This window comes from Taeniopygia guttata, chromosome 1, assembly GCF_048771995.1.
Source record: "Taeniopygia guttata chromosome 1, bTaeGut7.mat, whole genome shotgun sequence".
NCBI classification, from domain to species: domain Eukaryota; kingdom Metazoa; phylum Chordata; class Aves; order Passeriformes; family Estrildidae; genus Taeniopygia; species Taeniopygia guttata.
In genome coordinates, this window is record NC_133024.1 from 91,362,927 (window position 1) to 91,386,047 (window position 23,121).

At 42.2% G+C, this 23,121-nt stretch overlaps 1 protein-coding gene across 5 annotated transcripts in view; it reads left to right on the top strand.

Moving 5' to 3' along the window:
• The window catches only part of CARS2 (cysteinyl-tRNA synthetase 2, mitochondrial), a 43,648-nt gene that overhangs the window by 11,917 nt on the left and 8,610 nt on the right, over window positions 1-23,121 (top strand). For 4 of the 5 annotated variants that reach the window (XM_030280268.4, XM_030280260.4, XM_072933610.1 and 1 more), the window contains exons 3-11: window positions 976-1,093; window positions 3,681-3,752; window positions 4,328-4,433; window positions 5,159-5,242; window positions 7,605-7,734; window positions 10,061-10,194; window positions 13,132-13,199; window positions 15,815-15,881; window positions 21,026-21,164. In XM_030280268.4, coding sequence (XP_030136128.2) covers window positions 1,010-1,093; window positions 3,681-3,752; window positions 4,328-4,433; window positions 5,159-5,242; window positions 7,605-7,734; window positions 10,061-10,194; window positions 13,132-13,199; window positions 15,815-15,881; window positions 21,026-21,164 — 884 coding nt within the window. In that variant the 5' untranslated portion in view covers window positions 976-1,009. The other variant, XM_030280278.4, reaches the window with a different exon arrangement.

The window sequence follows — 23,121 nt, forward strand, 5'->3', positions numbered from 1 at the left end:
CCTTAGTGCTACCTGGCACCTGCAGTGAAGGGTGCAATTCCATTTCTGTAGTTGCTTACACTTCTTTGTTCTGATGGCCATGGGAGTTGCAGTTTGTGTGATGCTGTGGGTGAAATGGGAACCTGTAGGTCTGTGAACCTCCTTGCTGGCTTTGGGGAGAGCAGAGCCCAGATAGACGGAGGATTCTCATCATCTTGCAAGGCAGACACAGAGTTTTTAGTCACCTTCTAGTATGCCAGCTAGTAATTTGGTTTAACTAAGTCAAAGTGTGTTTTGGGAATTACAAATGGAGGGTCTGTGAGCAGGAGCTGCAATAACCCTATACAGCTTGTATATCATCAATCTATTGGCATTAAATACTCTGCTTTGTGGCAAAAGCCCTGAATAATTTTCAGAATAGCTTTTATTCTCAAGTGTAAATAAAACAGAATAAGCTATAGAGCATCTACTCTTTGCTATCAGAACAGATCTGTGGTCACTTATGAATGAAATACTTTATTGGTGGCTGGTATCTGTTACTCAATGCTAAGAAAAGTTAATTTGAATCCTGCTTTATTTCTCCCTGTTCTTCTGCTGCATGACTTTTGAAAACCTGTTAGGGTATACTAAGCCCAAGGGATGTATTTCAAGAACATCTGATCTCTGTGTCTTGTTTTGTCCTATTGGCTTTGAAAGAGTCTCCCAGCTCCTGTAGCTTGTGATACCCTTTGAATAAAGAGATGCAACAAAAGAAAACACTCAGAAAATCTGATGTAATGTGTCACTGATGCCAGAAGAGGGTAGGCCGGTTCAAGAGAAATTTGCTTGACTTTTGTGCAGGTAGCAATTGGTTTTGGAAAAACACCTTATGCACTGCAGATCTTTTCGTTGCAGGTATAGGGATTAATTAGATTGTCTCTGTGGCTGTTGGTTATTTTTGTTTAACTTTATTCTTACTGCTGCATGTTCAAAAGCTTGTGTTTCTTTCTTTTCCAGCTCCTATGTTAGGTTTGATATAATTCGAAGGATAATGACAAGGTTTTTTGGAATTGAAGTTATCATGGTGATGGGGATCACAGACATAGATGACAAGATAATAAAAAGAGCCAATGAGGTAGGTGTTTGCTGCAGTCTTTGACTAACCTTTTGGTATTTTCTAAGCTACTTATATAGGAAAATTAACCTGTGTTTGGTTTTTTTTTTTTTGTTGAGTTATGTTTGTTTTAATTATGTTTAAAAATGTTGAGATTTCTGGTCCCCTAGTGTGGCTGTAATAGGTCTGGGAGTGAGGAGGGCTGAGTGTCCAGAGCTGTGTGATGGGGGAGGCAGAGAGTGAGCTACCTTACAGCACCCACAGCTGGGATTCTCCTGCCCTCTCCCCCTGCATGAGAGGCTAGCAGGGAGCAAAAGCCTCGTGTGAATCCTCAGCACAGTGAAATTATCCCAAAACTTAGCAGCCAGAAGGATTCTGAGTGAGTTCTGGAGAAGTGTTGTGCGTGGTGGTCATGAAAGGCAGTACATGCAGCACTGCCACGTGGGGCGGAGGGCAGTTCCTGGAAGGAGCCGAGCACCATCTAGCTGTAATGTCAGCACCTTGGAAAGCTTCACCAGGCCTGGCTGTCACCCACAGGAAAGTTAACACTGTGTGTAGGGGTAAGTCTTGGTAAGACTGGGGCTGTAAGTGGTTCTCAGCTGAATTTTAATCTGACCTTTTTTATGAGATGATCTTGGTGAATAGTTACTGCAATTCTTTTATTTTTTTATGGTTTTAAAACGACGTTTTGAACACTTTGGCATAAGAGTGTATTCTGTGTTTTTATTCTGCATTTTAAGTCTTTTTGTTTAATTTGATTGTAGATTCTGTAACTCATGTCTTTGGAATGATAAGTGAATGTGTTGGATTGAATTGCAGTTGCAAGCTATAAGATAGTTTTTTGGAGTCAGAGAATTTGACAGCTGTTCTTTTTACTTATCTTTAAGTAAACAGTTACTTTCTCAGTTAAATATAGGCCCCTGCATTCAAGTGAACACTAGCACACCACTCAAGTAGAAATTGTCTGTTCCCTTAGTCCATTTACTTACTGTTTTCTAAGGCAGTAAACAATTCCAAAACAAATAATCCCCCTCCAAAATTCAGGCATTTTAAATCCATGTTTACATTTTAAAATTTTTCCTTATTGTCAGAACATCTTAGAGCTTTTGTGTTTGAGGAGGAGGGAAATGGCATGTTCTTGAAAGATGTGTTGCTTCACTGCATTCTTTGGTTCTATTAAGTCATCTTTTCTTGGCTTTTTATTTGGTGACTTTTTGAAATGTTTGGTCAACCACTTTGTTTGGATGGCCAAGGCCTTTACCTCAGTAGCCTGCTTTTGTTGTTGGAACCTGTGCATCTGAAGCATTACAGTGGTAGAATCAACATGCCTGAGCTTGTTCTTCATCCCCTGGTGGGGTTAATGTGGGGAAAACCTGAAAGTTGGCACTAGTTTGTGATGAACGTGCTGCAAGCCATCAGTGTCCTTTGAGAGAGAGATGAGTCTCTTTGTGTGTTGAACATCCATCTGGATGGGAGGAAATTCTCCATCTTCTTTCTGTAGGCACCTTTGTTTCTTGCTTGATCAAGGAAGCAGCTGAGCTGTCTAGGGAGATGAATCCAGTCACTGGCCTGTAGGCAATGCATGTCTTTATTTTTTGGTGCTGAGCATTGTCCTCATATCATTGCTTCATGAACATCTGGACTGTCACCAGAACCCCTGCTTTGTCCAGGAGTTTGTACAAACAGTGGTACCCACCTGTGCTCTCAAAATCAGAACCCATAAAGATGCTCCAGTAATGAATTGGAAGTGTTGAAATGGGATTTATGTTGTTAATTATTCAGTTACCTGCAAGATGGAGAGACTTGACAGTACGTTGTCTTCTCCCCAGTGGTTTATTCTCAGAGAAGATGTAAAAACATGCATTTGAAACACTTTGGTACCACGCTGTTGCTTGCTAGGGCAGATTTTGCTGTCATGCATCTTTCAATCCCTGGCCTCTTCTGAATATTTGAGAACAAGTACCTTACCATGTGCAAGTACCTTTCCTTTAGAGTTGCATTTTCGCATCCCCTCTGCAAGAGGAACCTGTTTGTGTCTCATGAATGAGAAATGTAGAGAAGGTGCTTGAGAAATGCCAGACTTGGCAAAGCATGGAAATGGCTTTCAATATTGAGATCTATGAGTACCCATGATCTGCTGAAATAGCTTATTTTTCTTAATCACTGAAAATTAATATCTTGTCTCATTCTGCAAGTCTCTGATCTGTCTTTCTGACACGTAGGTGGTATTGGTGTTTCCTGCCAGTAAGTTGAATGGTTTTTATGTCTTGTGTATAGTAGTATATTTTGTCACTAGAAATGAAAGACCCTCTCAAGAGGAAAATAATAGAGAGAGAAGGAGTTTATTATTTTAGTCTTCGGTTGCTTTCTCTTAAAAGAGATATATCAATATTCTGGAAATTGAGACACATAAATGAAATACTACTTCTAAGTTATTTATAACTTACATCTCCTCCCTGTCAATGTTAGATTAATAAGCCTTTCTGACGCTTTACTTTGAGGGCTCTCTAAGTCTTCCAATTAGCTATTAGCTGTCTGAGAAAAGATTGCCATATTTTATGTCATTACTCTGACTTATGGTTTGCTAATCTGTTTCTCTTTTTTTTAGATGAATATATCGCCAATAGCTCTTGCTCGTATTTATGAAGAAGACTTTAAACAAGATATGGCTGCCTTAAAGGTACAAATACCTGAGATTCTAAATATAAGAGTATTTCTAAGCAATTATTTTGGTAAAGAATCTGGTTTCAAGAGTTGGATCTGAAAAAAATAAATTTGTTGCTTGGAAACTGAGTGCTGATTTACTTTTTCATTCTTCTGGAATGAAAAACCTTTTGAGTAAGGAAATGTAGGGGAAGCAATCCTGATCTTTGGAATGAATAAATGAAACTTTGGAACAGTATTTTTCCATATTCAGTAGATCCTTGATTCACAGATACTGCATATTTACTATAATGCAGAAATAGCCTGATTGAAAGCACAGGGAACACGAAATCTTCTTTCATTGATTTCAGGTGACTTTGCTTCTTGTCTCTCTGTTAGAAGCAGAGAGTGAGCCACTGGGAAAATCAGGATTTTTCTTTCCTACCTCTCAAATACTTTTTCTGTATGGGTATTATCTTAAATACTGCTTATGGATTTTTTTTATGATACTTGCAACTTTTTTTAAAAGATAAAATTTAGCTTTTCAGTTTTTTTCTTAGAGTGAAGGAACTCATAGGCAGTGTGTTAATGCGATGTTACTCTTTCTTTAAGGTCCTTCCTCCTACGGTATATATGAGGGTGACTGACAATATTCCTCAAATAATTTCCTTTATAGAAACAATAATGTCCAGTGGACAAGCTTATGCAACCTCGCAAGGTAAGCATTTGAGCAAGGTAACTCCTTGTTCAGCACATGTATAGGAAGTCACTGCTCTTAGTAATCTTGTTTTGGAATCAAATGAGATACCTTGTGCCAGGCTTTCCTTCTGTTGCTTAAGAGGGTGTGAGTGAATTGTTTGTGATGACATGAGTGGGCAGAACAGCTATTACTCAATTTCTAAGTTAAATGTAGCTCATTATTTAATATAATTGTTTACTGTAATAAACTGCTGTCTAAACTCCTTGGGGAAATCTTGGCCTGGTTTCTACAAGAATGCTGGGGGAAACCTCTGAAGATGAGCTGCATCTCTCCTTTGTTCTGTAGAAGGTGTGTCTGCAAAGCAAAACGTGTGGATTTCTTTTTTAGCAGAGCTGGTGGTTGTAGAAGAATTCAAATGCATTGTAACTGGACTAGGTGTAGCTTGAGCTGCTGTAGGGGTGGGCATTGGTGATTGTGCATGGGTAAGGAAGAGCCTGGGAGATCTCCAGAATTCAGAGTTATGTGCACAGAGCACATGCAGAATGAGCATGTGCACAGAGGTTACTGAAAAGCTGGATAACATGGAAACATCTGCTACTACTTTGGCAGTATTTCTGAATTTCTAAATCAGAATTTCAAATGGGAGTGGAATAGCACTTTGTTTTGCTTTTGGGGAAATGCTATCAAGTTCTCATCAATGTGCCCCATCTTTGCTATGTAACTAAATATTTCTTTTATATTAGGCAATGTTTATTTTGATGTTAAATCCTGGGGAAGAAGATACGGAGTGTTAACTGCTATTAACCCTGATACCCAAGATGAAGCAGGTAAGTTCGTGGCACGAGCTTATTTGCATTAATGCATTTTTTGAATGCATTTTTCATCTATGTGCAAATTTTCAATCAACAGTCTGAAACAGTTTTCAAACCCATTGTGTATAGCTAACTTCTGGTTAATTAGGATTACAGTGCTTTCATTGTTATTTTTTGAGGCACTCACTCTTGGCCAGTGCAGGAGAAAACTTAGTTTTTCTTCCTTTCATCTTTCCCTCTATACCTTTGTTTTGGTACCACAGAACAATTAGGATTCTTAAGCAATTTTAATTAAATACTTGGCAGTGGTACATAGAAACTTCACAGTGAGGTGGTGTTCTTGCTGTTGCAGTAGGCAGCAGTGAGGTACTCAAGGGAAAACACAAAGAAACCTCACCTGCCATGTTCTTCTTGGGGCAGTTGCACTGCTCTGAAGTTAACTGGATGAATTGCTTCCTTCATTACTTGTCACTGAACTAAGCAGTGTGAGGGTGAGCAATCTCTTCATCGGCTGTGCTAGAGCAGGTCTATACCCTGGGCTGTGGGGATTTTGCTCCAGTTCCTGCTTTGCAGGATTGCTGAACCCCTCTGTAGTAAGGATCTGGTCAGGTCTCTGCATCAGAGGATTTTATTCAGGTCTCCTGCATCCTTTTGCAAACTAAATTTCAGTACTTCATCATTACAAAAAAATCTGTTTGTAATTACTGAAAATGCCTTGGAGGCTGATGATCAGGTGCAGCCAGAACTTCTCACAGCTCTGCTCTGGAGTTGTTTCAGCATTACAGCTTACAAAGGGAATGCGTCTTGTCAACACTTATTTAGAGGTAATTACTGACTGCAGAGAGCCAGCAGCCTCCTGGGCTGCACAGGAAAGAGCATTGCCAGCAGCTCAGTGGAGGTGATCCTTCTCTGCTCAGCGCTGGTGAGACATGCCTGGAGTGCAGGGCTGCTGCTGGGCTCCCCAGAACAGCAGTGGAAAAAGGCCAGCAAAGGGCCACAATAATGATGGAGGTACTGGAGCATCTTTCACATGAGGAAAGGCAGACAGAGCTTGGACCACTCAGCCTGGAGAAGAGAAGGCTCAGGGGAATCCTACCCACGTGTACTCGTATTGATGGAGTAGAGCAGATGGAGCCATGCTTTTCTCTGTGGTGATGGAACAAGAGGCACTGATCACAACTTGAAACATGGGAAATTCCATTTTAAGCTAAGAAAAATCCTTTTTACCCTGAGGATGGTTAACACAAACCATGTTGCTCAGAGAGACTGTGGAGTCTCCATCCTTGCTGGTAGTCAAAGTCTGACTGGACACCATCCTGGGCAGCTTGCTGTAGCTGCACCTGCTCTGAGCAGAGGGTTGGATTAGGCTGTCCCCAGATGTGCCTTCCAGCCTCAGCTGTGACTGATTATGTGTTTTACCCTGCTTCCCCTCTAGTCACAACTAAAGATTTTGACACTTGTTTTGCTTACAGCTGAGAAGTTGAAGAGTGCTCTTTTGTAGCAGTATACTCAAAAAAGGGCAAAAGAGGGTTGGAGTCAGCAGATACTCAGAATTTGGCAATCTAGTGAAAGAGCCCAGGTGAAGATTCAGTGGATAAAACTAGGGTTTTATTTCTGTATCTGTAGTTCTTAGGAATTTTGAGTTGTATGATTCTAAAAGTGAGGTTGTGTATTTCTCAGAAGGAAAGTCCAGAGTCCAGAACAGTGAACTCTGTGGCTCCTGCCAGGGAGTGCTGTGTATTTGACTGTAGGTTAGGAGTCAGTAGAGGTGAACAGCCCTGCAGTATTGTGACTAAAAGGACTGCATCCTTTTTGTATGCAGTGAAGGAAAGAACAAATACAGCTGTGAGGAAACCTTTGTAGAGAACCCATTAGTGAAAACTGTACAGAAAAATTGCTACTGTCCAAGAATAGTTTTGATTCTTACCTCTGTGCACTTTGTTTTATAAAGTATAAAACACAAAGTAATTGTGTCCCAGAGAAAAAATTGTAGGGTGTTTGTTTGTTTGTGTGTTTTGGTTTGGTTTTGTAACCTTTTCTGCTGTAGTGCAGTCAATTTGTCCTGGGGAAACTGGCTAATATGTAACTGATATGTAAAGGAATAAAAAATAAGGCAAACCAGGGAAGGATAAAAGGACTGATAGGATAGGATATATTAAGGAATCTTGAATCCATCTTCGTAGCTTGTCAAAATCTATTTCAGTATTTCAATTTTCCCCTGTGTGAGGGGGAAGAGAAGGAAGTTGTAGTGAAAAGAAGTTGATTGAAGGGGATTAAAATCAGAGTAGTTCACTAAACACACATTTCCTCTTGCTTTCATTTGGTCATTTTTTTCCTTTGAGACATATTCCATTAACAAATCACTTATTCTTGCCAGTTGATTCTGATAAACGACATGGTAAAGATTTTGCCCTGTGGAAGGCTGCCAAGCCACAAGAGCTATCTTGGAATTCTCCCTGGGGAAAAGGACGACCTGGATGGCACATTGAATGTTCCACAATATCGAGGTCAGATTTCTTGGATTTTGATAAATCTAATGCTATTTTTTGTTTTCAATCACGGTGCAATGGTAGCAGCAGTGCTAAAAGTGTTTTCTGATCAATAGGTAGCACTGGTTTTAATGTGACCATTTTGTGCAACTTGGGATGTCACATGTGGCCCAGATAAACTCTGCTTCACTTTACTGTCACAGCTGTCTCTATGTTTTGGCACCTTCTCTTGAGTCAGACTTGGTGCTTAAAATACGGCGCATGGGATCACACAGTTGATTAGCAATCTTTTAACTTAAATTACCTTGAAATGTTCTGCATATATCATTCATAGCATATGCTTTTAACTTGAGCTGAGTAACCAAAGGTAGTGAAAGTTATGGTACCTCTTTCATTTGCTGCCCTTCCACTTCTAGCAGTCTCCATCAGACCTAGTTCAGGATGTAGGTGTCAGGAGGACAAGGTGTGCGATTACAGCTTGATCTATGAGGTCTTCCTGGCCTTATCTTAACAGCAGCTGTGGATGTGCATGCTAATAATCTAAGTGTTATTCAGCGTTCTTGCTGAGTAGTGTTTTGCTTGCAGTTGGTTTGATGTAATTTGCTCTTAATTTAAAGTTTTATTTTCACCACAGGAGAAAAAGTCTTCTCTCCTGGAAGATTGATAGTATACTTAGTTCTGCATTAGTCTCAGATCTTATTTTGGAAGCTAATAAGAAATAGTTTAGATCTGACCTTGTTCAGCTTAAATTTTCAGCTAAAGCTGAAAGGAGGTGGAAACAGCTGCTTTAGGTTTTTCTTTCATAGGCTTTTCTGGTGTACTTGGGATTGTTAGTCATTTCCACCTGCTTGTGAAAAGTGTTTATAACTGTGATTTTTTTGTCTGTAAATAGTTTCAGCATAGTGAGGCAGCTCTTAAAGCAATCAAAGTGCATAAAATCATGCCATGTTTGATGTACAGCCTCTGACAGAAGTGCGCAGATAAGAAATGCCAGGTATGACATGGTCTGTCTGCTAATGCAGTGCTGTTTATAGCCTGTATTTCTTTCCATAAAAATGTATTTTACTGAGGCTGGATGAAGCTCCTGCTATATAAATAAAAGCTGACCCATGGAGAGCATGATTGTAATAATCTTGGACTGTGAAAAATGGAGAGCTTACTCTGGTAAGTGACCTAAAACAATTTGCTATCCTAGTCAGCTGCTGAAGGCCCATTTTTAAGCAATACTTACTTAGCTGTCTGTTTTGCCAAGTATCTCAAAGCACTTTAACTATGTTAGGTGAATTAATTTTTGTAAGTCTGTGAATGAAGAGTCTCTGTTCTCTAGAGCAGCCCTGGAGGAGGGAATTCCCTGCTTTGAGCCCGTCAGGTCTGATCTTCTCTGTGCATTTTCCCTTGTGGTGAGGTGGGTGGCTCATCCTGGCCCTGTGCATTTGGCAGATCAATCTGTCACCTCTCTCCAGCTCTTACTGGTTTTATTGGAGGAAACGTCAAGTGCTCCTCTGCAGGTGGTACAAGGGAAGGTGAGGGTCAGTCCTGGGAAGACTTGTACTTTAGCTGGTTTTGAAGCAGCCAGGAGCAGAGAAGGATGAACCTGGGAGATGGGGACAGCTGCTCTTTCTTCCCTCCTCTCTTCTCCTCCTTGTCTTTTCCTCCTGTGCCCCAACAGCTTCTGCCTGTGGCAGAAGTGGCACAGTGTTAGCAGGGTGTTTTTTCTCAAAAAAGGACCAAAGTATCAATGTTTAGTCAGCTACCAGGAGCACCTTGTTAAGGTGACATATGGGAGGCCTGTGTGTTTGTCTGTAGGCCTTGCATCTTTCTCTGCTTGAGCACTCCTGGTTTCTGAGCAGTTAAGGTTGATTCACATCCCTATGAGGCTGTAAATGTAAACTTTGTTTAACAGATAGGCAAAATAAAGTTGCTAACCTGCCCAGCTCGACCTGACTGCACACGCTATTGTTTGAATTCTTACAGAAAAGGTACAAGATAAGGAAGAGTAATACCAAATTTATAGAAGTAAGTTGTTAGGTTTGCACATAAAGGCACCTGTCTGATACTGAAACTGTAGCAGAACAAGGAAAGGAGGAATCCTACTTGCTGTCCTTTAAGGTAGAATAAGAATTGCTTCTACTAAAGAGAAGTAATTGTGAACAGATCCTGTCCTGTCCATACAAGTTCTGCCGGAGTTTTGGTATCCAAGGTATGTGTAAAGTCTTGTTTTAAAACTGAAGTTACTAAGTTGTACACTTAAATTTATATTGTTTCATCTTATTTTTATCTGCATTTCTTTTTACCAAAAGCTTTAGTGGTGTTCTGCTTACTGATCAGGAAAATATTGTTACAGTGCAGTGTTTGGAAAGCAGCTGGACATCCATAGCGGTGGAATAGATCTTGCATTTCCTCATCATGAAAATGAAATTGCACAGTGTGAGGTGTATCATCAGTGTGAGCAATGGGGGAATTACTTTCTGCATTCTGGTGAGTAAAATACTGATCACTTGAGAGGCCTGTACAAATACGATAGTTTGGGTTTTTTAAGTTTGGCATTTCATGCTGTGAGAACACGTTACACTGCCTGGCATTATGCAGAACTACTCCTTGCTCCCTCTGCGTAAAAGTGCTTCATTTACTGACGTTTGTGCTTTACAGTGCTTTGAACTCCATCACTGATGGCTCTAGTTCTGTAACCATTGATGGAAACCTTGGCATTTGTTCTTCCTGTTGCAGTTGTGGTGGTTCTGAAATCAATAGAAAGTCAGATTAAAGTCTGCAGCCTCTCTTTTGCTGATTAGTATTTTGGGCAGGATGTCTCTCTGAACTCTTGAAGCTGCTTCCCTGAGTAGAAGAGCTGCAGAGTTAAACCTGTAGTGCACTCTGGGAATTACATGATCTTTCATTTTTATATATTTGTACTGTATGGGATGAATATATAATTCTAGTTTCAGTTCCCAGTGCGGAGCCTGTTGTAAATCAATAGCAGTTGTCCAGAGGCTGGTGCATCCTCCAGGATGTGCTTTGTTCCCGAGGTGTTGTGGAATCCTCTGCACTTCCATTGAGATGCACTGGTTACTGCCAAGGTTACTGCCAAGGGGAGCCTTCTGTTGACAAACTAGTGAATCTGGCTTTTAAAACTTGGAAATGAATCTGTAGGGAAAATATTTTTTGATACCAGCTAAATAAAGAAGAGTCAATTAAAAAAAAAAAGGGAGAACTTAATTTCAAGGGCAATTTTTACACTGAAGTTCTGTAGGAGCTGACAGATTACATTCATTAAGTCAGAAAGTCTTGCTGGAGGATGATGATGTGAATTATTTAGGGCAAATGAATCAGCTTCAGAAACAATTTATTCTGCTAACAGACTTCAGAATTTTAGCAGCTCAGAATTGGAAGAGCAGTCCCCATTAGCGGAAGAAAATCCCTGCACTGGAGATAAATCGTGTAAGGACTTTATTTTTAGACTACTTGTACTCTGGGAAGAGTGCCAAACTGAACTTATGAAAATCCTTGTATTTTGTGTTCTTGAATGAAATCATTCTAAGTACTGAAACTCTTGGAAAAGGAATATTAATTCAAATTCAGATGTTACTGGTACCTTTTTAGGAGAACACAGTCCAACTATTTTAAGCTTGTCTGCCTGAAGTTAATTAAGTCAGTATTTAGGCACCTTTGCAAAAGAGAGAAAGTAATCTTACCCAGGCCCTTCTCCTTCTCCCAGGAGAATTTTGGCAGTGGGTTTAACTTGAGTCCCAAGCTCTGCAGGTGTCCAGCTCTGTCTCACAGCCTGAATATGCTTATTGAGTGTCCCAGTGGTAAAAGTGGACTCACCTGCTAGCGGACAGGACAGACAGTGAAAGCAAGATTTTTTTTTTTTTTTATCATGGGTAGCTGCTATAGCGGGTTCTGCATCCCTGGATTTTTTGATTTATTCCTACTCTCCATAGACTGTGTTATGCAAAATTAAATTTTGAGGTGGTCAGGGTAGGACTGGAGGTAGTCTTCTCATGGTGACTTCCTGTTGCTTTGAGTCATTATCAGAAATAGCTGAGGAGTGAAACTATGAGCTTTTCAGGTCCAGTTATTAGGCTTGAGCTTGTTGCTTTATATCCAGATGAGTGTAATGGGGATTTTATCTACTTCTGGAAGCAAGAGGGTTTCAGGCAAGGCTGGAAAGCAGCTCTGTGCAGCGAGTAGCACAAAATGCAGACAGCTGCTTGGGTTGCTGAGCAAGAAATGCCGCTTCTCTCACCACTCATAAAAGTAGGAGCACGATCATATGTTATCCTTGCTCTCTGAGGCATTGGTAGCACTGGGCTGCCAAATGTGAAAGAACGTAGCACTGGTAGGGTATTACAGAGCAAGAGAAATTTAAAAATCTGCCTCAAAGTATGATTAAATGCTAGATGCTGCAGGTCACAGAAATGCCTAAGATCTTACGTTATTTGTGGGTGGTTTTAACTTACAGAATTGCTCTATCATTAGGAGAAGCCTATTAAGGCTTTTAACAACATTTCTGAAACTATGCTGAGTGGCAGCATGTTTGCCGTCTCTCTGGTGCTGTGAATAATTGGTGTTTTCCATCAGTGGTGCTGATGGATGAGCTCACATGGATGAGCGCTGGAAGCAAGCAACCTCAGGCTATACCTCTCCTGTCTTTCTTCAACAGCACTGTCAGTCCTAAAGCCAAGCTCTACATACTCTCTTAAATGCGGTGTTGCTACCTTTTTCCTGTGCTACAGCCCTGCAGAGCAGTGATCTGTGTGACTGTTGCTTGTTCTAGCAGTGCTCAGAGATCACACTTCAAAATAAACTAATTCAAATTAGGTGTTGTAGCTGCATCCCTCCCTTACCCTGCTTTTTCTCAGTCTCACAAGTCTGGAGAAGTTGAGAATCTGTAGAAAATTCATTTTGCATTTAAGATATTTTGAACCAGTGCTATAAAACTTTGGGGTATGAAAATAATGTTAACAGCCATCAGCAAGTAATAAGTACAGAAGAATGAGTTTTAAGGATTTTTTTAATGCTAGATCACTGGAAAGTATTTCTTAAAATACTTCTGAGAAGTCAAGAGTAACAGGTAAGGAAGGTACTTGTGAAGACTGAAACTATTTGCTTGTTTGTCTTTATCAGTTTATTGTCAATTCTGAACAGGGAGACTTAAGGTGGTGTGTTTTTTTTTTTTATGCTTTAAATGTCTATATTTTAAAATTCACCCAGTGGAAGTTTTGAGGATGTGCAGGACTGTAGGCAAAGATATTGAAAAATGCTACCAATTACCTTGAAATGTTCAGCATATATCCAGCATAGCATATGCTGCCTCCAACATTTACAGTGTCTGAGTGCAGTCTTTGTCATTTGCTCACTATTCAGAAGCACACTTGTTTACCCTGATTAATTACTTTTTTTTTTTTACTATAGGGCATTTGCATGTTAAAGGAAGTCAAGAAAAAATGTCAAAGTCATTAAAAAACTACATAACAATTAAGGTAATTTCTTTGTTTTAATTGAAGCAATTTTGTAGGTTTTTAATATGTAAATATTAATCACAGCCTTCTTTTGAGAAAGCTTTGGAGTGTGTGCTTGTGCTGAAGTGTTTTTCTAGTACTGATGTATGTGTTATTTTGGATCTGGAGGTAGGATACCTGCTCAGATTCATGGTTTGCTTATAAAGATGGATCTTGCTGAGCTGAGAGTGTTTGTAGGAGCAGAGTTTGTGCCCAGTACCAGAATCCTGCACTGTAGATTTGTGGTTGGACTTGACAATCTCAGGGGTCTTTTCCAACCTGAATGATTCTGTTCTGTAGCGGTGGGTTCTCATTATTCTTAATAATGCTTTGAAAAAGCTTTGACTTGGAAAAGAATGGATGTTTTTCCTAGTAATTCTTTAGGTGAAATGGGACAGTGTCAGAGTTTTGTCAGGAAGCTAGTGGGTATCCTGAACCATACTATTGCAGCAGTCTCTCCCATTACCCTTTATTTTCTATAAGGGGACTTTTCTGATGCACAGAAGCTTTGCCTTTTGATATCCATGAGCCACATGACTATGTCGTATTTCACTGTGTCCGAGGTCTTTGGTGTGGCCCAGAGGAGGGTTTCTCTGCTGGCTGTGTTGGTACAGCTGTGCATGCTGCTGGGGTGCTTCCGTCATGGCTGATGCTTACTGCTGGAATAGGATGATTTCTTTCCTTTAGGCAAAGCTTGGGAAGCTGCTTTGGTGTCTATGTTCCCCATTGCCCTCTTGAAAAAATTAGTTAAAATCCCTTTAAAAAGATGTTCAATACGAGCTGCTTTATTCTTTAGTCTTCTGATGCTGTCTGGGTACAGTTAAGCCCTGTTTCCCTGGAGCTCAGAATTTTCACAGAAATCTTATGAGTCTCAGCAGATGTTGTAGACAGGGTGGAGAAATGACCACAAATGCAGTGCACGGAGTTAAAAGCAGCGTATAAAAATGTTCCTCTCCATGTCTCCCATGATCGCACAGCTTGTGTTGAGGAAACAAACATTTCTGGCCTGTCTCTCTTTCCTTGTAGGTCTCTGCTTTTCATGTCTGCATTTATACATGGCGAACAAGTATTAATGCTTCCCGAGAAGTGGTTTTCAGTCCAGTGAATTTTTTTTTTCCTGTACAGCTGCCTTGCACCTTGAAAGTTAAGCCCTACATGGAAAGTTTTGTGCCTGTGCTGAAAGAGGGGAGGTCTGTCCAGGATCTTCCCTTGGTCCAGCCAGTTGCCACCTGCATCCCAGGCTGTCATCTGGGCACAACAGCCATGGATCCTCTGCATCCAGCTGCCCTGTTTTCCCCCTCCTTGTACTCTACTCCAATTTTTTTCTTTTCTTTTTTTAAATAGCTATTAATTCTTATCCTGAAAATCAAAGAGATTGTGATAAAACGGGGCCAAGAAGCAACCTACTATCAAAGAGCTATGATTCTTCATCTGTTCTCTGTTTTTTCTAGTTTGGACGCTCCTTTCCCAAATTTGAATGTATTTCCATACTGTACTCATATTGTTCTACCTCTTTAGATTAGTGTGGGCATGTTGGGTATACTCATTTATATCCAGTTTATTTTAAAAACCCACAACAAACCAACACCCACCAAAACAATCAGTATCACTGTTTCTTGATTGTGATTGCCTCAATTATTTCTATTTTCACTTGAGAGACAGCACATTGCTCATGCTTTTCCACTGTTCAGGCTGGTTTAGTCTTGTAGCAGAAGCCTTATTTTAAAATGTGAAATTTAAACAAATTACACTTTCCATATTTTCTCACTTGTACTGGCTTCTTATGATTTTTGATTTTTGTGGCACTTCAGTGATCCTTACCAGTTTGCAAATTAAAAAAAAAAACATACCAAAACCAGAAGTACAACAGTCGCAGTCAATCTACCACAGTGTTCAGCCTTACTGAGAGCAGGGTTGGAAGTGACTGAATGTTTTATTAGTGTACTTTCCAAACATTTAAATAGCTCATTATACTATTAATAAAAATTAATTGTACTACTAGTAATACTAATAGTTTACTGTTTACTGGACTGAATTATTTGTAAAGCTAGATAAATATTAGAGTGGAGTTTATTAGGCTTCATAATTAACACAAATAACTCTTTTTTTATTGCTAGGACATATCTTTGTCCTCTCCCTGCATTTCTTCGTATTCTAGTCCTGCAGAAAAAGTACACTTACTTTCTTTTTCAAGAAATCTTTGTTTGTAAAGTTTGCAAAACTCAGGAGCTTTCCTCTCTTTAAGATTGTATCTCAATCGTAGTCTGATAATTTCACTTTGGTTTTCCTTTTTTTTTTTTTTTCAATGGTCTTTATACAGTGTATGTTTGATTGTACTTGCAAAGTAATTTTCACTGTCTTAAATTGGACATTGTGTGTATATTTATATTTAATATATATGTACACACATCTATCTTATATGAAATTTAATTTTATTTAGTTTAGGTTTTAAAGCAGTGTTAGAGTTTAAAGATTTTGTCTGTCTAAAATTGCAAAGATGTGTTATTTGTCATGTTGGTCTGAAAAGCAAGGGGATGGAAGAGCTCCTGAAGAAATTGTTATCGTACTAAAGCTGTCTTTTTGTGCATGGAGTTTAGGATTTCCTGAAGAAATGTTCGTCAGATCAATTCAGAATGTTTTGTTTGCGTGGCAGATACAGCTCAGGTAAGGATCAGCCCCTTCCCTGCGTGGCTTTCCCACACCTTTCCCAGCCGTGCCGAGGTGCAGCGAGCTCCCCTGGAATGCAGTGGGTGGGAAGGTTTTGGTGCTGCTCTGTGGGGCTGCTCTTTGGCTAGCGTTTAGAAAATTGTCTTTACTGAGCACAGTACTTAACCATTCATTTAAATACCTTCTTGAGCTGCAGTTAGTTGTGACTCTTAGTTAATTACACTTTTAATTAATGAATTACCTCTGATTTGCATCTGTCATAGTTACGATCAGTCATGATCAGCTGTTTTTGGAGATGTATCTACATGGACCTGTGGCTTATATTCCTCATCCTATATGATGAGGGCTGGCTAATAATTTTTTATCTCCCTGCTGTGTTACCATTTTTGTCCTGTGGAGTTCCTGAGTGTTCAGGCGGTTCTGTGGTGCAGTACAGCTCACTTAGACCAACACATGAATGAACACCTTAGCCTGGCAGATCATCTCTGCTGATGGGGAGATTTTGTTAGCTTCCCTGTGAACCCTGTAGTGTTTCCAGCAGGTAGATGCTACTTTGAGCTGGAGGAGATTTTCATGTGTCTGTTTCTACCAGTTTATTGGGACCTTTCAAAAGCAGATGGTAGTTCCTTTGCACTGCTGGCTTGTTGGCTGTCCTGGCATGGCAGGGAATGAATGGTGGAGCATGGGGCAGCAGCTGCTGTGGTGTTCCAGGGGGCCTCTGTCTGCCTTGGATAGAGCACCTGTTGCCTTAGCGCTCTCTTGTCCCCACTTTTGTCCCAGCTAGCTCCGTGAGGGGGGGGGGGGGGGAGCGCTGGCAACTTCCGTGTTTTCCGGCGAACCCTCGCGGGTATCTGCTGGTGCTGCGTGGGTCTGGGAGCGAGGCGAGTCCCGAGGCGAATAAAAGGAGAGAGACTTTTTCCCCCGCGGGCGATATCTCGGTTTATTATGGCTTGGTTGGGGAGGAAAAAACCGAGAAGCTGCTGCGTGCTAAGTTCGAGTTTGTCCGTGCCGCCTGGCCGATTCGGGGGCGGGGCGGCGCGCTCCGAGGCTGGCCGCGATCCAAGAGAGGCGGCGTGTGGAGCCGCGGCGCTGCTGCCGGCACGTGCGGGAGCCGGAGCGACCACGGCAGCGGCGATGGCGGCGGTTCGGCTGCAGCAGTCAGGGGCCGGGCGAGAGAGAGAGCCGCGGCAGCACGCAGGGATCCGGCGGGAGAAAAAGCCCGCGGGTCGGGCAGCAGCAGCGATCGGGGGCCAGGCGGGAGAAAAAGCACCGGGGCGTCCCCAACCCGTTCTATAAATACTCGATAGGGGAAACCCGGGGCGGCCAATGAGATAACGCCACGGGGGGACTAGGGATAGTGGGGTGCAGGGGTCCAATGGGAGATGGACAGATGGAAGGGTGCCCGGTCATCTCTCGACCCGCCGCGTGGCTGACAGATGGTCTGAGAGACGTAAACATAGGTAAACCGCGGGGGAAATGGGAGAACCCGGGAGGTCATTACAGATCGCAAGGGGATACATGGAATGACCTTATACATAATAGAACATATAATAACACAATTCCACAACCTGTAGCAGTGTGACTGCGAGAGCTGGCATGGCCAGGGCTCTGGGGCACTGCTCGTGCCTATCAGTGTGCAGTGTGCTGCTGGTCTCTATAGTCGTGCAGTCATTGGACTGACGTCTTTCTGCTTGTTCATACTGCTAACTGCCTTGCAGGAACCACCCATGTGATCTTCCTGGTGCATCCTCCCTTTCCTAGGACAGTTGAAGGCATCAGGAATTGAGTAGATCCTTGCAATATTTCAAAGCAGGGGATAGTAAAGAGAGAGGTGGCTATTAACTTCCCTGCCACTGTCATAGAAAGAGAGGGGTGCATCCAGTTGGAAGGTCTGCTGCAGAACAGCATCCTGTTTGGGGCAGGCAGTGGATTGGTGGCATGATTGACTGTTTGGGGGTGATGCTGCAGGGTAGTGGCACATTTGGCTGATGGCTTCTTTTAGGAGATGAAATACCTTGTGTACACTTAGGTGGCTCCCTGGCTGGGGGCACCTGGGAGTTGTGAACAAATGTGTGTTTAAAACAAAAGGAAATACTAACACCTGCTACCACTATCATATATATATATGTTTGTCATGTAAGCAAGAGCTAAATGTCTGGTAGCTTCTAACCTTGCCTCAGGACAAGGAATGGCGCTGGAGCCCTGCAGTGGAGAGCTGCCTGCAGGCTTTCTTCACTCCCTGTCAGCTGGCTGCATTTGAACCTGTGTTTTTTGCATTACTTCTAGGATAAACACCCCCCTGAGGTAAAAAAAGAGTGCTACCTGTGTGAATGTGGGTGGCTTTGATGAAAGGATATGCTGGTGTCATATCAGAGTATAAGCCAGTTGGCAGGTAAGGGTTGCTCAGAAGTCTGCACTTCCCACCTCCACCTTACAAGGCCATGTGCATGATTAGCTTCCCAATAAAGAGCCAGAGTTGGTCTCTGCTGAGCCAAGTATTTACTGTGCTGCCTGTCAGCTTGTGTCCCTGCTACCAGTATTCACTTTGGCCTAAACATAAGTTTACTGCACTCCTTCTCATCTTGCTGTCTGCTCATATTTTTATTAGAAGTGAGATCCCAAGTACCTTCTTGTTTCTTAAAAGGTATAGCCTAGACCCACTGGTGGTGATTCCTGCCATTCCTACCTGCCAAAGAAAGCCTTTTGTAAAATCCAGGTTTGGGGGTCAGCTAGTACCACAAACGTTGGATTGAATCTGCAAAAAAGATCTTTGTAGGCATGTGGATGGGGCAGCTTCTGACAGTTGGGAATGGCTCATGCTTGATGCTGTGGTTTCTTTGGCTTGGAATGGGCCTTTTTTGTTGTCTGGGCTACCCCCCTGTCTTTGTGTGTGCTAGCAGGCACAATAGAGACAAATGTGACTCCAGACTGGCCCAGCCTTGGAGGGGCAAGGGTTGAAAGGGACATGTGCAGGGAGGTACATGTGTTTCATGGGAGTGGAGTCCCTTCCTGTGATGACCATTGTCAGGGGGAGGATAAAGCTGCAGGCCTTGCTTGTGGGGAAGAGAAGAAAAGGCAGAGAGAAGAGACTTTGATCATCCTTCCACAATGTGTTTCTGCATGTGGTTCCTCTAGTTCATCACCCTTTCTGCCTGCTTGGGGTGGTGGAGCAGAGCTGCTCGGGGTGCAGCTGAGCTCTGGGGGCAGTGGTGATTGTCTGGGCTGTTGGTGGCAAAGGAGGGAAGGAGTGAGGAACACAGTGAAGGTTTATGGGGGCCAGGCTTGCCTGTGCTGTGTTGTGGGTTTGCAGTGCCTGCAGGCAGTGGTTTAGGAGTATGCCCTGAACTGGGGATGACGAATGGCTTGAACCAAAGTAGGTTTCATCAATATAAACTTTTATCAAGTATTCCTTTCAGAATTCTTGTAACCAGGTTAATCAATTGAGTAATCCTAGTGTATATAAATGATCACTCTCAGTGTCTCACTATGTTATAGAGGTCTGTACATTGGTCTTTTTGAAAACTGTGTAAAGCTTGATTTAATGAGGCAGTAATGCAGATTTTTAATTATACACAAGTGAAACAAAATCTGACAAATACAGGTCCAGACTTACACCTTTGTTGCACTGGGGTAAATCCTGTGTAAAGTCTGTTCAAACCGTTAGGCTTCCTTGGGATTTAAGCTAATGGAAATGATATTGGGTCTCACTTCTGGCTGCTTTTTCCCTCTTACATCTGTCCTCTTGGTAAAACTGTCTGCTCTAAAGAGTCTGTCTGGGCAGCATTGGGTAATTCAAAAAGCAGTTGGATGCACCACAGGCAGGATCAGGGGTGAGATTTCTGTGGAAGCTATGGGTGATGCTCAGTGCTGATGATATTAGGAATATGCTGGCAGCTGTAGTTTGGATGTACCTTATTGCTGAGGTCAGGTATACAACAGTGAAGCAATACTGCACTGGCTGTGGATGGCTCTGGTGTGATACTGGAGGAAGGAATGCATTCAAACTTAGGCCTGTCCTAGGTAGACACAACTTCCACTGAGGTCAGGTGAGCTCTCTTATGTTGGGTCCAAAAGCTTTTCTACGGAAAATTGCACATTCCTGTACAAATAAAAAAAAAAAGCCTCTCACTGATAGCAATTCCCAGTAAAAGTGACAGTGAGTTAGTCTGGCACCTGCACTTTGCAGGGTGCAGGCAAAGCGAGAGGAGCCTGCTGAACTCTTGCCAGCAGGAGTGGACTCTGGAAGCTCCCAAAGTGGAATTGCCTTCCAAAGGTAGGGTTTCCCTGAATGCATGGAGATGTCTGTGTGCATGGATGCCTTATTAGTGGTAGGGCTAATGTTACTGTGGGTGTTGGAAGAGAAACTCTGTAGGGTTCCTGTACAGCACATCTCATCATAAAGTGGAGCTCAGCTGTGGATGCAAGGAATCATTTACCTTGAGGTTTTATCTTTCTTTCCAGTGGCCATAAGAGGCTTTGATATGCGTGAGTGTGATGAATCCTACCCTAGACATGCCCTTATGAGTTTAAGCAATTTGTATTTTCTCTAAAAATAGCTTTCTCAAAGTGGTATGGTCAGTTTAGCTGTGATGTTGTGAAGGAATTGTTCAGAAGCTAGACCACAAATTTTAGATTCATTAAGATTTTAGATGTTGGTGAAGCAGCCTTTTAAACAGAGTCAGTGGTGAGGGTTAGACTTCTTTGGACGTCTCCAAATACAGATTGTGTCTACCTAAATTAGAATAGGCACACAAGTAGAGGTACATGTTGCCATCACTAGAACACTTAGAAGTATATTAAATCCTAATGCTTTGGATTGATAACTTTGCAGAGAGATTCAATAATGGAAAAAAGTTAAAGTTAAATAGTGATTGCTTCAGTAAACTTCTGGATTCAACTTTTTGAATCAGTTTGATAAGTGCTCCATTAGGTTATACTTCATCATATATAGTGATTTTCTTTTATATTGATTTAATCCACTTGGTGTTCATGAAGAATGGAGCTTTTAATTAAATGTGCAATTAACTGTAAGAAGTTTGCTGTACAAATAATGAAAACTTCTCCTTTGCCTCCAAATACTGTTCCTATGTATGACAGACAACATTCTTTCCATCCTAATGCCTTGATTTCTTTTTTCTTAGCAATAGAATATAGTGAGGAGAGCATGGAAGATGCAAAGAACCGTCTTCAGGCAATTTCCTCATTTATTAGAGATGCAAATGCTTATATAAAAGGACAGCTGATGTGTGACCCTGTTAGAGAAGACATATTGTGGGAACGGTAAGTGCACTTCTTGTATCTTAAAAGATTGTGATTATGTGAGCAGTAGTTCGCTGGCAGACTCAGAGGTTCTTTTTAAGAAACAGGACAAGAAGGACTAAGCAGCAGTCCTCCATCCAAGCCCAGAAACCAAAGGCAGCTTTTTAAAAAAAAATCTCTTTCTAGCCAGCTGTTTTTGCTCTTAGTCTGCTATACTCAGTTCATTGTATTTTTAAGATCTGAGTTACTTATCTGGTGTGCCTGTCCTTACACAGGTGTCTTTGCCTCTCATGAGCAGTGCAGGAGGCAAAGCTGTGGCAGTTGTGAGGCTCCCCAGCTCGTAAGCAGAGCTGGGCAGTAGTGACTGGAGAAGAAAGAGGGTGACTGCAGAGTGACACACCTTGGGGGTGTGAATTTATAATCAAGCTGGCTGGCACTGTGATGTGCAGCAGAGGAGAGAAGGGGCTACTGAGAGATTGGCCATGGGCAGGCATGTCACAGGGAAGGAAGCAATTAAAATTGTTGTGACCCTGACAGTGGTGAGGAGAATTCTTTGTAGTCCATTATGAAAACAAGATTATCCTCAGGACTGAGGTGCGCTGTGTGTTGGGTGCAAAGCTGGGAGCAGGAGCACAGAGTCAGGGGCATTGAGTGCCCTGAAGCAAGGTTAGTGCAGGCAGCTCTGGGCTGTGGAATCAGAGGGGAGACAGTCTGTGCTGTAGAGGTGAGAGGCAGCTTCCTTGTGGCTCAGGTACCTCACTGTTGGGGATGCTTGTGGCTGCACTGACTGAGGGTTGCAAGGGGCACTGGAGTATGTTACAGGAAAGTGAGTTGCATTAACTAGCTGTGGTATATGGCATAAGCAAATCCTTCAGCAGGAGGCTGCAGGAGATCTGTTGGTGCAAGATAAAGCAAATCCTTCAGCAGGAGGCTGCAGGAGATCTGTTGGTGCAAGATAAAGCTGAGAGGTGTGAGGAAGTTGAAATGGATAATCAGTAGGGGATCTATGGGAGGGCACAACTTGTGTATTCTTTGGTGTAAAAACAACCAAAATGAGGCAAAGCTCTTAATTAGTGAAGCGTTAGATACTCAGTGGAGAGGGGTAAGCTTGCAGGGAAAAGTGTTGGAAGGAACAAATTAGAACAGCAGCCATCCAGTATCTGAAGGGAAGTAGGCATTCCAGGCAAAAATATACAGAAACAGGTAAAATAAAGCTCAGGAGAGCCCGAGAGATGCTAGGACAGCTTGAGGTTCCCCTGCTCCTTGGACTTTTTTGGGAAATGGCATCCTTGGCCCAGCACTGTCAAGCTCTGGTTGGCCTGGCTGTGTATGGGAGTGTGCTGCCAGCAGCTGTTTGTAGCTCCTCATTTATCCCTGCTGCTCTCCTCATCTGCCTCTCCAAGTGGCTGCAGCTGGTGGTGCTGGTTCTGTGGTGATCAGTGCTGGTTGCCCGCTGGCTTTTGGCACTGTTACACAAATGGTCCCACTGGACCTTTCCATCTGGGCCATGGTGAGTGGAATCCCTTGGGATTGGGCTCTCCTGGGAAATGAGGAGGCGGTGCTTTGTTCTGAGTTGGATCCTGACAACAGGATTCTTGGCCAGCCCCAGGACAGCTTTCTTGCCAGGCACTGGAGAGCTGCCTGTGATGTGTGTTTGGAAGAGAAACATGCTGTTAGCATGATTAATGGACTGCTGGAAAAAAAAAAACAGAACTCAGTAAGATCTTTGATATGCTTAATATCAGTCTCATTTTCCATCTGTTTTTGAATGATTTAAGGCAAACTTTGCTCTGTTGTTGTTGGCTCCTCCGATTAGCCATGTATATTTATTGAATGGATGTAACACTTAGGATTTTGACATGCATGAAATTTTTCCCTTCACAGCAGAAAGATGTATTCTCCCTGATGAGTGCAGCACTGCCCATCACAGGACAGCTGAGAAGGAGATGGCAGTGTCCTTTCAATGACTCCCTCTGGC